General features: G+C 32.1%; 1 protein-coding gene across 1 annotated transcript; it reads right to left on the bottom strand.

Annotated features, from left to right (window-relative positions):
- Positions 1-2,737: 2,737 nt before the first annotated feature.
- Positions 2,738-17,512, bottom strand: LOC127728251 (neuronal acetylcholine receptor subunit alpha-2-like). The gene is made up of 7 exons (XM_052235531.1): positions 17,424-17,512; positions 13,907-14,061; positions 10,760-10,804; positions 10,154-10,263; positions 7,498-7,728; positions 5,470-5,786; positions 2,738-3,453 (listed from the first exon to the last, which is right to left on the bottom strand). Exons 1-7 carry the CDS (start codon positions 17,479-17,481, stop codon positions 3,101-3,103), a joined length of 1,269 nt encoding a protein of 422 aa, XP_052091491.1. The 5' UTR covers positions 17,482-17,512; the 3' UTR covers positions 2,738-3,100.
- Positions 17,513-18,778: the final 1,266 nt, after the last annotated feature.

Below are 18,778 nucleotides of genomic sequence, written 5' to 3'. Positions count from 1 at the left end.
TATTGAACCAAAGACTCCTATTCCTTGAAGTCATCCCATCGGAAGTTTTACGGACACTTTCATGAGTTGGTTTACCGTTAAGGAATATCTGTGTCACTAACTGTAACACGGAATATGTTCTAATTGTTGTACCCCTTCTCGACTCCCGTCTTTTTTTCTCAAATTGGACTTGAACACTGATTTGTACTTATCCTGAGCAACACGACGGGTGCCATATATGGGTCAATATCTTTAAGGATGTACACCTCTGAGGAGCCAAAAATTTCTAGAATTAAACTTTTTTTCTTAACCTGATTTTTGGGTTTATATGACTGTAAGAAAGTAACTGATGAAGAAAAAATCATATGGGGTGCACTTCTTTCGTGCTACAGCCATTTGAAAGAATCTATTTCTTATGATTTTCCCATTTTTCATCAATTTTTACCCATTTTTGAGCTATTATCATGACAAAAATCATAATTGTACAGTTAAACTTTTTTTCATACTTTCACTAAAGATGAAGTGGACCAATCTGCATACATTTAACTAAAAAAAAACTATAGGTTGGTGTTAATTTTAGAAAGTTTTATAAAATTTTGTTGCTTTTTCGTGTCAAATTGACCATACTGTCAACTTTGTAAATTTGGGATTTTTCTCTTTATTTTTTAGAACAAAAAGCATGTTATTTCAACTTCTTTGTTATAAACGATTGAAAAAATACATCTCTAAGAATTTTGAAAAGAAAAATTTGATATGAGATGTAAATATTTTTGGTAAAATCATTTCTTTGTACCCTCACCTATTTTCTCAACATTTTGGCTGATGACATTCACCAGATTGGTTATAAAATTTGAAAATTTTATTACTCAAAAACTATTTATTCTAAGTACACAATTCTTTCACAGAGTTTAGTTTCGTTATAATATTTTGTATATTCATTGATATTTTCCAACTTTATCACATGTTTTGGAAATAATTCCCAAACGAGATTTCAACGAGACTGAAACCTAGCATCAAAGTGAAGTTCACAACTATAAATAGAAAAGAAAATCCTGTATGCATTGATATTGGACATGATGCTATTTTTAGAAAATTGATTGAGCTTAACCATATGTGCTTTTTTGAATGGCAGAAGACTGTACAATGAAGATGTAAAACCTTTGGAGTTATTAAGTGTTTGTAATGAACTGAATTTCCAGAGAATTTAATTAACTTTGTGAAAAAATAGAGATTTTTCTCTTGTTGAGGTGGCATCAAGTAGGGCCTTTCGGGGTTGCCCAATTTGTGAAAAAATTAATCTCACTTCGTATCTCGAAAATTTAACCACATCTGTGAAAATGTCTTAGCTTCGAATCGAGTTACATATCCAAGTTTACGATATGGGCAGATGAATGGAAGAAAAGGTTACCATTGTCGCCTACCTGAAACGAATTGTGCATCTTGCCCCATGTGGGGTAGGATCTGCTTACCCTCACAAAACGCATGCAATAACCCCTTGTTATAATGGAGTTCTTGTTGCTTTGTGTTAAGTTTGATATGTAGTGTTTTTATTGAAGACTGTCTTTTCGTCGTTTTTCGCTTTCGTGCCATGATTTTGTCGGTCTCTCTTTTATTAATGAGTGTTGGGTCTCCATTTGGTACCTTCTGTCACTCTTTGGAAAAGAAACTATTTTCGAAAGTCTTTCCAGTCTCTAGATTTTAATTTTTGTCATTTCCATATCATATGTCGTTTTTCAAATCCCATCTAAGCACGTGGTCACTGGGTATGACTAGAAACCAACATTATATACAAACTAAAAACGCACAAAAATGTATCTAAATAAAACAAGATTAGACCTTAAACCAAGCAAAGGTGCAAACAACGCACCACGACGTTCTGTCCGATGTTGCTAACGTTTGTATATATAATGTCTACAACTAAACCATCTATATTTTAACCCGTCTTTAAGATAGGAAATTGTTTGGAGATTGGTCCGTTTTGGTCTTATTATGTTAAAATGAATACTTGTAGTTACATACTTTGTTCTTTCATGTTTTATTTGTTCCTGTATGTATTATTTCAACAAAGTATATCAGAATACATGTATAATGAGAATAAGAACTCACAAAACACAGTTTAACGTGTAAATCCTAAAATATGAATCCGATCGTGTAAGAGATTATTTTTGTTTCCGTCCATGTCTATTGAAAATTTGAGAAATACGTTTCACTGTTGACATCAAATATTTAGTCGTCCTTTTTGTTTTACTTTCTTGTTGAGATTAAAAGTTGTCATATGGAATGCTCACTTCTTCAAACCACATGGTCACCTCTAGAGGCATTATAAAATGTCGAATTACCTATTTTCTCTGTTTTGTAATTTAATTTCCTTCAATATTTGTCTGTTTGAACCTTGACCTATAAAATCTGAAGTAAAATCTGTTACTTTTCAACACACCGTAGAACAAATCCAAGAAAAATGTTTTGCTTCAACCTAATGCAGTAAGATTTATCCAGTAGTAAAAAAAAAGAACAATGCTGTGGGAAAGCCTGACAGTAACCATAGTGAGGATATTTTGAATCCCACTTAAAAAAAAAAACAAAACTACACACAATGTATTGTGATCTTGCTTTGCAGCCATAATTTCAAATTCTGAATTGAGAGCTCGAGATGAAGCATAAAGTACGGAGGTTGCACCACTTGTAAAGCATAATAACTGGATTTTCAGATTAGTCTGACTAAATGGAAAAGATAATAATGGGGTATTTAAAAACAATATTACATTGACTCACTTTATTGTTGCAAAGTAAGCACCGGAACCTGTAATGAATTTTGACGTCCAATCACAACAACGGTAAGTCACTTGTTATCATTTGAGTCCTATATAAAACAAAAGCCTATACTAGTCGTTTCAGAATGCATGGTTATTAACAAAATTTCTGTGTGAATTACATGACGACGAATATAAAGAATTATAGCCATCACACATTTACTGGAGAAATTTCATAATATTTATGCAGATATGTTTTGTGAACGAAATGTTTCTGTTGATTTTATAAAATGCTAATGACGTTTAGTATGTTACAAATTGAAAAAAAAGAAGACATAAATTAAATATAAAATGTGATAACAGATACAACTTTATGTGTAGCCACCAATCAACAAAACCAAGGTAAATGTTAATGTCAGCAGAGTTGTCAAGACTAGTAATAGCACGAAGAAGAACCAATCAAGAACAGCGGACACATCTTTCCAACAGAGCAGATCATCATTGTTGTCATAACTTACGGATATACTATCGTCTACTTTCTTGGTAGACACGGAGTTTTTACAACATCCTCTCCAACAAGAAATAGGAACACAACAGCCTCGAATTAATTTGTAAACCCATTTAGGAACTGGCACGGCATCATCTCGGAAATTGATCCGGATTACAAGCACTGTAGCAAAAACACAGAAGACACCAAGAACAAGCGTCATAGCTAGATATACAGCTGAAACAAAAATTACAAATATCTAGGATTATAAGATGGATGTTTTTCTTTTTAGGGTAGCAACTCAGATGATTTTTATTTTCATTTTTCAAATCTGTTACTGATATTCCTTTAATTTCAACGAGAGGTCCTTGGAATAGTTTGTTTGTGAGAACTCTATTTCCTTAATTTCTCTTGATCATATTATTTGTCGCCCATAAACTTTCTATACTCTTGTGTGCGGTTTTACTTTTAAATCTAAATCCAAATTGAAAGTGAATCATAGATGTAGAATATAAATCACAGAATAATGTGCTAAAACATGTAAAAGACTATATGCAAATAATTGAAATATATCTGTATTTTAATGCCCATTTTGCAATTTAATACACAGATTACATTTCAATGGAGATTAGTTTTTACGCTTCTTATATATACAGCAAAGGATTGTCAAATAGTAAATTTCGTCGCTATTTTCTATCATGGTTCACACTGAAAATCTTTATTTTCCTGTTTGTTCTCAAAAACATTTGCCCTTCCGGAGCACCTGAGTTACCCCAAGTTTTTGGTGGGCTTCGTGTTTCTATGTAGCGTTTTATGAACTTGTTTGTCTTTTCGTGGTCTTTCAGTTTATACAATGGAGTTGTCAGATTCTCACGATTTATCAGTTATGAAGGTCTTCTTGGTATCTTCCGTCTCTTTTTGACTTTTCTATGGTGGCCGGTTAGTGCCATTTCGCGTTTTCGCGTTTCGCGTTTTCGCCCTTCATATTCTATAGGGCAAAAACGCGAAATCGCAAAGTCGAAAACGCGAAGTCGAAAACGCGAAAACGCGAAATATTTTTTCTTTCCGATTTCGCGTTTTCGATTTCGCGTTTTCGCGATTAGTATAATTTAATTAGTATCATTAAACTGATTTGACACACAACCAAATTATCAAGAATTGTATTATACTCAGCATTTTATATTAATACTTGACAGTGAGCTCAGTGAACGATACGTGTTTCTTTGAACCGTTTATGACATTTAGGCAGTCAAAATGAGAAGCTTGGTGACAGGTTAATGCCGAGGTTTAGGATAATTTCTATGCAAGTTCATGCATACATTATCGTGTGATACAATACAACTGTTGTTTTGGTTGTAATCACTGTCCTTATTTTGTATTAATTCTTCCACGTCTTATCTTTTTAACCGTGCTTCGAAGTTCTGGATTTTTTTATTCTTAAACATATTTGCACTTATTGTATAGTTTTATTGTTGATATTCACCCCATATGTACCAAGTGTTAAATTAGTTTTATTGATATTAAAGAAATTTTTTGGTATTCCTAAACGGAAGATTTTATACACACAGAATTAAGAAGAAGTATACTTAACAACAAAATTATTTTCATTTACCTGTGTATAATATGACGCAGGTTTTTCAAAAGTGATGATTTTCTAAATATTGTTTAACATTTCACAGTTGTATCATACTTTAACTTTGTTTAAACCTGTTTATTTACTTTTGACCATAATTATTTATCCCTTATAATTTTTATTAACTATGTATTTGCATTCAGGTATCACAGATCAAATTTATTCGTTCATTGTGTGTTAATTTACGTTTTTTGATTGAGTTAAGCCTTCCAATTAATATTTTATAGTGTGTCTTTCTATGTTGTGATGTTATACTATTGTTTCAGAAAAGGGAGAAGGTTTGGTACCATTAAAACGTTTAATCCCGCTGCAAATGTTTGCACCTGTCCTAAGTCAGGAATCTGATGTACAGTAGTTGTTGTCTGTTTATGTAGTTCATACGTGTTTCTCGTTTCTCGTTTTTATATAGATTAGACCGTTGGTTTTCCCGTTTGAATGGTTGTACACTAGTAATTTTTGGGCCCCTTTATAGCTTGCTGTTCGGTGTAAGCCAGTGCTCCGTGTTGAAGGCCGTACCTTGACCTATAATGGTTTACTTTTATAAATTGTTACTTGGATGGGGAATTGTCTCATTGGCACTCATACCACATCTTCCTATATCTATTTAGCATTTCACTTACAGAGATATGATATATGTACTGCGGATGCAGGCATACTGTCCGTCACCAATGTTAAAAGAACAGCCAAAGCCAGCAGTACAGTGATTGAAAACCCTATTTTTTCTCCCGAATCAACAGGGAGTACAAATACAAGGATCTGTAAAAAGGCTACAAGCAGTACTGGTAGGATGACTCCAGGTACGTAATACGGAGGTTTCCGTCGTAGTGTGATAACAAACTCTAGTACGGGATACGTCTTAACTGATCCAGAGGCTTTAGTCTCTGTAAGATCTTTTGCTTTAACTTCTGAGCCTGTCACAGCCCACTCTCCGTTTTCTCTGGAATTAAAAATAAGAGATGGCAATGAGTTCAAAACGTAAAAATAAAATTTCGTTTGTTGTAGTGCATACTAAACTTGCACAAACTGTGAATTAAAATCCCTCTAACTACGTTTTCATATAAAATCTTAAAATCGATTGCATTTGCATGTGTTGAAATAGTTTTACATTTATTAATTCTGAAATTTGACAGAAAAAAAACCCATTTATTTTATCTAGCAAATAAACCCATTTGACGCAAGTCTAGATTAATCGAGATCCTTTAAAATATTTGTTACTTTTATGGCTGCTTCTATTTAAAAGATATTGTGTCCCTTGTAACAGTTTTGTTTTCAGACGACTTTCATAGTCTTTTTCGAAGAAAGTGTAACTTTCGTAGTCTTCTTCGAAATAAGTGTAACTTTCGTAGTCTTTTTCGAAGAAAGTGTAAATATTACACGTAACTGTAAAGTTATCATTTAAGGAATTATAATAGCTTAATCTTGCTACAACCAAAAGACGGGGCTTGAACAACGCACCCAAGACAAAAGCCTCCCCCTGGAAAAAATGTTTAAAAATAGTAAAAACATTTTTGGAGATAAGTTCCCAGTTGCCGGATGTAAATATTTACAAATTTTTACTCTATTAGCATTTATATTCACCAAAAGTGGCTAAGGAAGACGGATTCATATAAGTTTGTCTTGTTTCCGAATCCCTGTATTTGTATTTGTCATTTATGCACATTTGAAAAATGAAATATTGTTTAAACTAAAAAATATTATATAGTTCAATAATGTTGAATTACCCAAATTTGTATACCATTTGAATAGTTCTTTAACGCCGCTTAATCTCCAAATATGAATAAAAGGCGATGTAGGTTATATGTCAACTAGACAACAACCAAACAACACAAAATACCTAAATCTCTACATATGGTCTTTGTCAATAGGCAGGTGTCTAAAAAACTGTCAATAAATCTAATAGACTACAAAAATCTGCCCTCAACAACATCTTTTTTTTCAAATGACAAAACATTTTAACATCTGACAAAAGAGAACCACTAGCGAGGTAATAGACTTGGAAAAGCACTTGCAAAGTGATTAAATTAGTTATCAAAGCTAAAAAAGGATAAACGAAGGTGTGGATTATTAATGCAATTTATTCAAAAATCACTCTTTTTTACGGCAATTCTTTCCCTTTTTTGATTTTGAGATTTTCTCGGCTTCTTATTCAGTCACATTTTAATATTCAATTGGTACTGTTTCAGTTAAATATCGTTTGCACCTCAAAAAATATGTTTAACTTGAAACTATAGTCGAATCCTACTCAAAATATTACTAGAGCTCGAAGTATAACTCAAACCACAACTCGAACTTTAATTTGAATTTTGACTCGAATAACTCAAACTAAAAAAATAACTCACACTTTAAGTAGAATTTCAACTCGAACTCCAATCCTACCTCGAACTTTTATTATTTTGTTAGCCGTAGAATTGCACATTATTCATGCATGATTGGAAAAAAATACCTGAATAAAAAACATTCTAACATAACCAACTTATGAGAGGAAAAAAACTAATACATACAAGAAGTTAAGAGGAGAATAGGATTTTGTTTTGAAGATCAAATATCTACAGTCGCACAGTTTTTACACTATTTTAGCTTTTGAGACTCAGTTAAAACATCATAGTTTTACAGTAATACCAATAAATAATAGGGTAAGGGATGCTTACTGTAGGTCTTCCGTTTTTATTACTTCATAAAGTGCCTCTAGTGTCAAATCTTCTTTAGTATAAGCCCAGCTGGTTAATTCAATACTACATGATTGTTTGTCAAAAGGATAAAAGGTTACATCTACTTCACAATGTGTCTGGAATATTAGAGGAAGTTCCCATTCGACAACACCCGTTTTCTCAACTTTGAACTGTAGGTAGGCGTCGTTTAATATTTTCACATCTTGTTTCCTGTTTTAAGGCAAAAATGATTATTTGTACATTAACATGCAGAATATAGATATGAATAATGTAATTCCAAAGTTATCATTATTTTTTCAAATGAAGATTGGGGACAAATCAACACCTTTTAGTCTTAGCAAAATTATTGAAAAACAATCGAGAAAAATTGCTATAACAAAATTCATTGAACTAAACGTTATATATATAGACACTTTTCGGTGAAAGTGTATAGATTGATATTTTAGAAAATGAACATCGCATAAATGCAAATGATATATTATACATAATAATAAAATGTGTATCTCGATCTTTTTAATAAACAAACTGACCGGTTGTCGAAGCAAAATAACGTATGTTTTGTTGTGTTTTATAAATTAATGTTTGTGTGACAGACAGTTTTTAATGAATATAATTAAATAGAGATATTAACTTTTTTGTTTATAAGGATATTAAAGATCTATCGGTAGTAAGATTTCCTTCCTTTATGGAGGTAAATGTACCCGAAATCTGTGTAAAAGATGAAGACGAAGACGAAATACCAAGCAAACAATCAAAATTCATAATTTGAAAAAGATAGAAAAAATTATGATAAAAAAATAAATGGATTGATGACTGCTTAACTTTCACAACGACCAAAACTAAAATTTAAGTTATTGCAAAAGTAAAAAAAATCATTGATTCAACTGGGTAATCTCTTTTGTCTTTATTCATTACTATAAATATTTAAAAGTACAAAACAGAAAACTAAAATAAAATATTCCAAAACTGAAAACTAAAAACAAAATCCTTTTACAAACGTATGGTACCGATTTCAGAGCGCACGACAAATGTGAAAAGCAGGCAAAACATATATCTGTCTTAGAGTTTAATGAAATAATCAACAAACCGACTCATTGTATTGTATTCTTAATTAAATTTGAAGAATAACTTAAATAAAAACTGTGTATACATTTTTGCTCGAATTGTGTAAATTAGTCATGTCATTAAGCTCACAATTTATTCGACAATATGAAATTCTTTTCCCATGCATTGCCCAATTTATTTTAAAAAAGAATAAAGTGTCGGCAGAATACTTATTCTTTTATCGTTTTACAGTTAGGAGAATGTTTTATAGATAACATTAATAGAAAAACAAAGAGTATGGGGTATCCATCCATGACACAAAATCAGTACATGCACAGGAAAAAAAACACACAATAAGCAAAGGAACAGCGCTTTTATTGCTGTTCTTCATCTCAAAGTCACAGTGAGCCCTTCAACACGGAGCAAAACAACTCTCACCTCACTGCGAGTTTAAGATGATCCCTAGCACCGGCTTGAGCCGAATATTTTGCAAAAATAAATTTGGATAGACTTTGTAAGATGTAACACTACCCATCCATACTAAAACTGTAGTAGATAGTGTCCATAGTACACGGATGCCTCACTCGCACTATCATTTTCTATGTTCAGTGGACCGTGAAATTGGGGTCAAAACTCAAAAATTAGAAAGATCATATCATAGGGAACAAGTGTACTAAGTTTCAAGTTGATTGGACTTCAACTTCATCAAAAACTACCTTGACTAAAAGCTTTAACCTGAAGCGGGACAGACGAACGGACGGACGAACAGACGTACAGACCGAAAAACATAATGCCCCTAGGTGGGGCATAAAAACTTGAAAGCAAGTTAATATCAGAAGAACAAACACTAAGCAACATGAATTAAATCAGAATAATTACTTCTATAAACATCCATGTATAGTTTAGTACACTCAAAGGAGCTCATTGCAAAATTAATGAAACAGACGTCCTTAACGTAGGTGTCAAAATCTGTTTGATAAAAGAATATTAGCAAACTTTGAGAATTCTATTTTTCACTCGTTCGAATGCAATATTACATCTAAGACACCCCAAGAAAAAAGTAAATAAAGTGAACAGCCTTCATCCTTCAAATTTAGCTTTGCCTAAGGGGCTGCACAAGTACACAATTTGTAAACTGAAAATGTAGTACTACGCATGTATGGGAAGAAAACATTGATTTTCCATAAACGAACCGCAATAGACCTTTCCAGTTGTGACGGGAATGCTTCTGCAATGCTTTCCTAGTTGTGTGTAATCTTTAACTTTGTTGATCACGTTGGCCGTTTTATGTGTTTTGCTTTTGCTTTTGCAACGAATGGTATATAAAAAATAAAAGGGGAATGTTATTATTTGGTGTGCAAGTAAAACTTGTTAACCCTACCACAATGTATGTCTATAACAAGTCAGGCTATGTAAACCCCGTGTTACCTGTTGTTGTTTTTTTCTCTAATTGTGTAGTTATACACGTCTTTTTTCTTTGAAGTGTTTTGTCTTTGTGCTATCTAACATTATTGATAATTCCTTCTATCCTTTTAACTCTTAGACTAAATGCACTTGTCGAATTATAAAAGAAGCATATGCATATAATTACGAATTGTCAATAAAGAGTTCCGGTTTCCATATTTCGGTGTCCAGAGCGTAGAAGTAATCAGCTGTTAATGTACCATCCACAGTCCAAGCCAATCTGCTGTCTGTCCAATCCTTTCAAGATAGAAATATAGCTATTGTATATACCTCAGAAACTGATAGAGAGCTTGTGATATTTTTTCAAGCTCAGTTTGTATCGTGCACGTAGCATTAGTTTTAGGACATCATCTTCAAAATAGTCATAATAATCAAAGCATAACAAACTCCAACTAGAATGCTTAAAATTACGTAGTTTATAAAAGATATCGATGGGATATTCAAACTCAGAAGTCAATAAACAAACTGATAATGCCATGGCAAAAACCGAAAGACAACCAAAAAACAAATAACAGTATACAAAAAAACAACATAGAAAACTAAAGACTGAGAAAAAACGAACGCCACAAAAAAAACGGGGGTGATATCATGATTTTAGGACACCGCTATATGTTTATTAGCATCAAAGATATTTGATCATATTGTCATGGTTGTGGACTCATTATTCAAAATATTGTTGATTTTGAAAATGTGCATTCTAAGTGCTGCAAAATATCACGTGTAAGTTACTTACTACTGTCAACCAACCGGTCATTGTAAGCGTCATGGATTTAGTGTCCTACAAAATAAAAATGCTACGCTGTAGATTGAGTTATATATAATACATTTCATTATTTGTTAAGATAATTGAAATATTTAGTTCTATATTAAAGAAGGGTAATTGCACACTTTGATTGCAAGATGGTGTAATATGATATACTGGTAGCTAATGTTATCCCAATATCAATACTATTACCCTAACAATTAAAACTATTTTCAATTACATAAATACAAAATTCTTTGCAGGAAATGATTTTCGTCATTGACAATTTTTATGATTTTATTGATATAAAATTTTAATGATAAAATAAGTAAATATTGAAAATAATGATAAATTATCTTGGGGGAAGTCATTTGCAATTTGTTGACAAAAATAATCCAGAAAAAAAGTCTAAGCCATCTCATGATTTAATAGATATCAAAATTCAGAAGTATAACAGAAAACACCATTACTCCCGAAAGTCAGAACTACCAGGTATGGTTTAAGATCGTTTTGCTATAATGCTTCACAAATCTAGAATGAGCTGCCCAACAATTGTTGAATGGAAACATCTTTTGACCAATTAAAAAAATTGGTACAAACATGGGATCCAAATAACAGCTCATGCCAGTGCCGTGTTTTTATGCCTGTGCTTTTTTATTTTCTATTTTTTATGTGACTATTTGATTTGTTTAGTTTTTTTAGTTGCTATTATCTGCTGTGCTTATCATTTTAAGTTGTGCTATGTTTTAAGATATACTTTATTTTGCCTACTTTGCTTTTTAACTTTTATATGTCACTTACTATGCACTGTATGTTTAAGATTGTGTTGTTTTCCTGACTTATGTATGTGTGTTTATATGTTGTTATTCAGTCGATTTGAAAAGCTCACTATAGCTTGTGTTTATGTAGTTTATTGAATATCGACTTTAAATAAAACTTTGAATTTGAATTTGATTTGAATTTGAATTTGATTTTGAATTTGGATTTGACAAACTATGCGCCATTAAAGATTAATTTCGACTGTTTTTTTTACCAAAAATGAAAAAACCCACTCCACGTACATTTCTAACTTTGGCTCACTCAGTGAGACTCAGGTGGTACAATGTTTGAGTTTTAAATTATATGGTTTACAAAATAATCACTTAACATATATTTCAATTGCTGTTTAGGATGAAGAATCAAGCACACACAGTCTTGTCATAAAACATAGAGGTAATTTGTGTGGTAAACTCTTTAAAGGAAAATATATACATTGTCACTTACGACAGTTAGTCTTTATAAAATGTTCACCAGGAAAACCAGTTTGATTGTATTATAGCTTCGAAGCCTTTATAGTTTTTGCGTATGTCTGTTATTTATCAAAAGACTGTAAAAGTCTTCTTTTATTAAAGCCTTTTAAAATTATGTATAGTCATTACAATGTTCCGTCTACACATACAACCTTTTAATTCCGAATTGATTAATATCACAATTAATATATTGTAATAATTTTTACATCGGATGACCGTGAGGGCATTCCGGTGTATTATTGCCACAGACATTTCTACTCACGTGACTTTCGTTTTTGACTGATAACCGAACGCAAAATAACATTCCTTATCGCTTGTTATATATCAATTTCATCAATAAATATCCATAAAAATAATTTTAAAGAACATAGATAAATGACATGGAAATGTTTTGTCGTGAGAAATATATATATCAATAACAAATCAAGAATACCGAAAATTTGTTTTAACGAATGCGGAAGAATATCTCAAGAACGTTTTGCGGGAAAATATGAATGCATACTCAAATCCAATCTATTAGAAAAATCGAATTATTACAGAAGAGTGTCCACCATGCACTTGTACTGCACTATTATTAGAATAGTAGAATAGAATGATATACAAATGGATGAAAATTATATAACGTTATATATGTAACTGTTATATACAAATATTAATATAATATATAACAACAAACCAGAGTATACTGATTTGTATCACTACAATATAATAGTTATTACAGTGAGGTTGAATTCCATGTCATTTATTCATCATCCACGCACGAACTTGTCTCAGAAAAAAATATAACTATGTACCTTAATCTCACTTTCAGGTATTGAGATGTGATTTTTTTTCTGAGACAAGTGCTTGTGACCATCCACAAGAACTTGCGGTCATCCGATGTTTAGTACTTCAGTACTTTGATTCATATTACTGCATAATGATAGTAAAAAAATCAGCAACTTAAATAATTGTTTTGTGTTTATCAAAATAAAGATGAAAAAGATAAAGAGCCATATTAAATGACTAGTATTATTATGTCTTCTATATTAACACCAAGGCTTGTGTCGGGGTTTAGCTCAGGTATTTGTATCTCGGGTGATTTTAACTGGTCGTGAGGGAGGACTGTGTTTTATAGTACTCTCGATACATATAAAATTGAGAATAGAAACGGGGAATGTGTCAAAGAGACAACAACCCGACCAAAGAGAAGAAAACAGCCCAAGGCCACCGATATGTTTTCCATCTGTCAAATTGTTTAATGCATCTTTTATACATATTACAAGAAAAAGCAAAATAACTCGAAACGACAGCATCCAGCAACCATATAAACGATTACATAATCGGGTATTTTCTGGTTGCATCTTGTATGTTTTTTCCCAAAATCAATATCTTCCAAATCGTGCAAAAATATGAAATTGATGATTAAAAAAAAAAAAAAATCGTTTATCACTGTTACTCATGTAACAAAACTTATGCATGATTACCATTGTTTTTTCAAAGTTTCTTTTGATACACATACCAATGAATATATCGATGACAGATTTGTTTATCAATGAATGTCCGAACCAATTAATCAATTGAAAACCGTGACAGATTTGTGAATCATTTAACGTACAACCAATGAAACAATCGATACATGTGACAGATTTGTTTATCATTTAATATAAATACCAATAAATCAATCGATAACAGATTTGTTTTGTTTAATAAACATATTTAATAATCAATCGATAACGGATTTTGTATTGATATTGTTTGATATGTATACCAATGAATTAATCGATAACAGATTGTTTTATTATTATTTAATATGCATACCAATGAATCAATCGATAACGGATTTTGTATTATTGTTTAATATACCTACCAATGAATCGATCGATAACAGATTAAGTGCAGCCTTAACAGCTACTGTTTCAGTTGGTCTGACAAGTCTGTCATATGTTATCGAATCTAGCTTCTGCTTTCTCACTTCAAGCTCGCCTGCAGCCGTCCATTGTCCATTTGCAATAAATATAAGTCCTTATAATAGAAATGAAACGATTTTACCTGATATCATTATTTCTTTGTTTCGTTTCTCGTTTAATTCAGTTTGCTGTATAGTTTATCCTAGTTGTGCTTAAATAAGCTGTTGTATGGGCAGTTCATCTTAGCGTTTTTATGTTCCATACACATTATTTTGAACAGTTCTACTCAATATTCACATATAGACAGAAATAAAGAAAATTCATTGTATAAATTAGATTTGCGCTGTCGGGAAAGTTAATAATGTCGTTGCTAAATATAACCAAACATGCATATTCGTATTCCTATTTCTTTAATTGTCATTTATGTTTGGTGTTTGAAATTATTAACGCACTGAACATTTACAAATTATTTAACTTATATACATTACATGTGTGGACATAAAAAATGACTCCAAAATGATCAATAAATGATTCATTAGTATCCAGAATCAATCTTTAAAGCATGTAACCTAAGGTTTGAAATTTCTGATGTTTTTTTTTCGAATTGAAAATATTAAATAGAATCTTCATGACCAAAAAAAACTAGTTTTGAATTGTCTTCGTTCATACCCTATAATGTATAACTTATGGGTGACTATTTAAATATATCCAATGGGTCATGATTTTCCTTTGTTCGTAGTATGTATCATGTTTGATTGTTTTAACTATACTACATGACAAATTAATTTAAGATGCCCTTATTTGATTGTTACCATTGTTTGAAGTATATATTTTATAAGTGTCTGCATACATGACCGATGTCTAACAGCTGGTTAAGCTTCAAGTTTACTCTGTCTGATTACTGTAATGTTTAACAGTTGAGGTATAAATTTAAAAATACAAACCTAACTGAACATTTAAAAATGATTTAATCAACATTATAAGCAAACACAAAAAGTCTAAAAAAATGAAAAAAAACACTAGATTAATAAATACTCGTAAATGAAAAATTTGGAAGAGAGTCAGTTTTAAAAAATTGTCTCTTTTGGTTTGACAGGAAAATTATAAAAACCATTGAAACAATTTGGAAGCACAAGATACAGAGTTTTAATTCTGAACAAAATTGCTGCAATGTTAGCTTCTAATAAAATAATTTAGTAATTTTTTGTTGTTTGTTGATAACAGTAAAAACAGGAACAGTATAGATGTTGCCACTGCTACCGGTAACAAGTTATGTATTCTGTGGTTTTATTCGAGTTTCGTCCGTAATCCGAACCGACTTTACTGATACTTTTGTGCATCAAAAGGGACAGCAGGAGTCGCAAAAATAAATACTGAACAGTGCAACACATCCCATCAACCACCAACGAACCCCGGCTGGGTCAAACCAAAGACTTTAAAATTGGTATTTGCTGCTTCTCCGCTAAGCACGCGGCATTATAAGGAGTAAGACTGGTCGGCTCGGAGTCAGAATAATGTGTCCGGGTAAGTTGACATGTCTCTTGCGGACTGTTAACTTGTGAACTAGCACGTTAAAAATCCGGCTCAGTGTGTCGGTCTAGTACAAAGCAGTGTTATAACTCATATTACATTAACATGTTCTCGTCCGGAATATGCATATTGATTTGCCGCGTGACGTTAAGCAGCCATCCATCATCATCATCATCAACAACCAACACCAAACTCTTCATAAAATAAATCACATACAACGACAAACAACAACGAACAACCCCATAGACAAGATAGTCCAACTTGGTACAGACACAAAATGTAGTGGGGTTAAGTTGTTATTGGCTTTGAACTAGCTATCAATAACTGCGAGTACTCGCAGATCTGTAATTAGTGTCTTTTTGTTGTGGAGATGTATAAGTACTCTGCCACGTCCACTCTGTGTTTTTGTTAGATATATTTCTGCTTTGTATCCATATGATGAGTTAAACCCTTTTAACTGTTTCTTATAATTTGTTCTTAAGTTGTACTGTTACACCACTGTCCCAGGTTAGGGGAGGGTTGGCACCTTCAAACTAGTTTAACCCCGCCACATTCTGTATGTGCCTGTCCCAAGTCAAGAGCCTGTAATTCAGTGGTTGTCGTTTTTGCTGAATATCATTTTTGTTTGTCGTTCATTATGTTGTTAAACCAGGCCGTTAGTTTTCTCGTTTGAATTTTTTTACATTTGTCATTTCGAGGCCTTTTATAGCTGACTATGCGGTATGAATTTTACTCATTATTGAAGGCCGTACGGTGACCTATAGTTGTTAATTCTGTGTCATTTGGTCTCTTGTGAATAATTGTCTCATTGGCAATCATATCACATCTTATTTTTTATATTAAATCGGTTTTATCGTGCGCGCTTACCCCGCTCCCTTTGCATATCTAGACCATATGTCTTAAAACTAAAACACAATAAAAAAAACCTGCACAGTGCAGCTACCATCATGTACCAGTCCAAAGTTGGATCCAATTATATCTTAATGTTTTGGGGAATTGGGTGTTGATGGCAGAACTTTGATTGTCTCTAGTAAATGAATTCAAAACTTTAACTGACTCGGGGCGATTTAGAGCTTCGCACATAGTCAAGACATTTGGCTTTTGTCCAAATTGTTTGTTTAACTTCAAATGTCTTGAATTTGGTTTTTTGGGGGTATAATTCGGTTACTGTCTCATTTACCTCCCTTTTATTTATTTATATAAAGATTATCTTAAAAATTAAAAAGGTTTTTGAACCATTGTCCAAACATTATGACCTTCATGATCTAAAACTACTTAAAGTTTTTAACATAAGTCGTTCCAAACTTATGGGCCGTTTACATCTAAAGAACTAAATATGTTGAAAATTTTTTCAGTCCAAATAAGTACCCTTAACACCTAAAAGAAAAGTTAACGAGTGTTCTCGTTGTTTGTCCATGACGAAACCGCTGCTAATAGACTGCTGGTCCACGAGGGTATCATTAGCTCAGTAGTCAGTATTTCGGTAAGTATATTATTTATAACATACTTTTCTTAAATTCTCTGTTGATAACTTTAGAAATTAATAAGAAGCTAAAGTTCCAACTCCCTCAGACAAAATTGACCTTACGTGTATTTAGCTATTTCTTTTTAGTCCCCTTTGAAGACATAGCTGCTAAAGTATTCAAGTATTCATACATCCTTGGCTTTCAAATTTTTATGTTTGAACGTTCCCAGACGCACCAAATTTATAAAGTGTTATTCTCATTACCCGTTTTGTAACATTTGATTTCCCACGTTCGTGTATTGTCTCTTGTTTGCTTTGCTGTCCCTTTTTGTTTCAATATCTTTCACCCGTTATTCACATATTTTTTTTCATATTTCAAGACGGAAACAATCATGTGAGCTTGTTTCATGATCTTTCTGTTTTTATCGGTAGACATATAAACCATGGAAGTTATATGTTTCTGTACTGAAGAAAGTACTTACCAAAGAACATCAAAAGAAAAGTCATAAAATCAATAACACTAGTTTTGAATATGCCCATCTTGTTTCTCCGTACAGATCAGACAAAGTATGCCTTGAGGATGAATATTTAAATAAATTGAATGGGTGGGCGTTAATTTGTTCGTTTATGTAGTATAGGTGTATTTTTTTTATTGTTTTAAATAAACCTAACACATTATGACAATTAAGTTTAAGTTGTCCTTAGTTGATTGTAACAATTCTTTGGTGTATATATTCTATACCTATAGTGTCATTTAGACGAACATAGCTGATTACGTTTTAATCTGTTAGATTACATATGAGAGCAGAAAAATACGTACAATAGGTATACGACTTGCAGCATCTGATCTAATACCAGCATTATATGTTCAAGTTACCGAATCATCTTAATTTGTTTTAGAAAAAAAATACTTGAATTAAATTAGTAATGCCAAAAAGTTTTTATACGAAGTATTGGTGTCTTTTGTTTTTGTTTTTGTTTTGTGTGTGTGTGTGTGTTTGATTAATTCTTGTCTCATCGACGTTTATTTCACATTTCCTTACTTTAATTATCGCTTTGTCCCGCAGTGGAGCCTACTTAACGTATATCAAAGAAACATCATTTACGCCGCAAATGACTACAATTACCCCTGTAGAATACATTTAAGTTATGAATGCAGGATTATTAGCAATATATGTAGGAGAAGTTCTGGATGAAATTTGTCAATAAATATTTTAACATTCTTTATAAATCTAACATATGAAAACAAAACTCAATCAAATGATGACAGTGCGATAAATGAACAATTGCAGATGCAAACTACGCGCAAAGTGCAGAATTGCACAAAAAAAATCAATTCAATTGCATGCTTGAATTGAATTGAATTGGCCTCTAAAATTACTTGTATGTTTTTTAATTTTAGTTCATTTATATGTTTTATATGCTCATTGTTGAAGGCCGTACGGTGACCTATAGTTGTTAATTTCTATATCATTTTGTCTCTTGTAGAGAGTTGTCTCATCGGCAATCATACAACATCTTCTTTTTTTTATAACACATAGTCCAGATGACCTGACTTACTACATGCACAAAATGTGGTGGGGTTAAATCCGTTTGAAATGCACACAAACCTGACCATTTGCTTATCTAGACTATACATGTGGAAAAAATATAACATGCAATAAAGACATTGAGGGTGCAGCTACCAACAGAATCCCATTAACTTGAATAACAAAATAAAAGATGGCATTAATTTGGAAATCTGGGTTAAAATGTCCTCGCTACTACATCACGCTATAGCTTAAGGTAGCCATAACTGTTGATTGAATACTGCCGCTCAAGATAACATCAACATTAG

This window comes from Mytilus californianus, unplaced genomic scaffold (assembly GCF_021869535.1).
Source record: "Mytilus californianus isolate M0D057914Y unplaced genomic scaffold, xbMytCali1.0.p SCAF_2, whole genome shotgun sequence".
NCBI lineage: Eukaryota > Metazoa > Mollusca > Bivalvia > Mytilida > Mytilidae > Mytilus > Mytilus californianus.
This window is presented reverse-complemented; position numbering and strand designations above follow the sequence as displayed.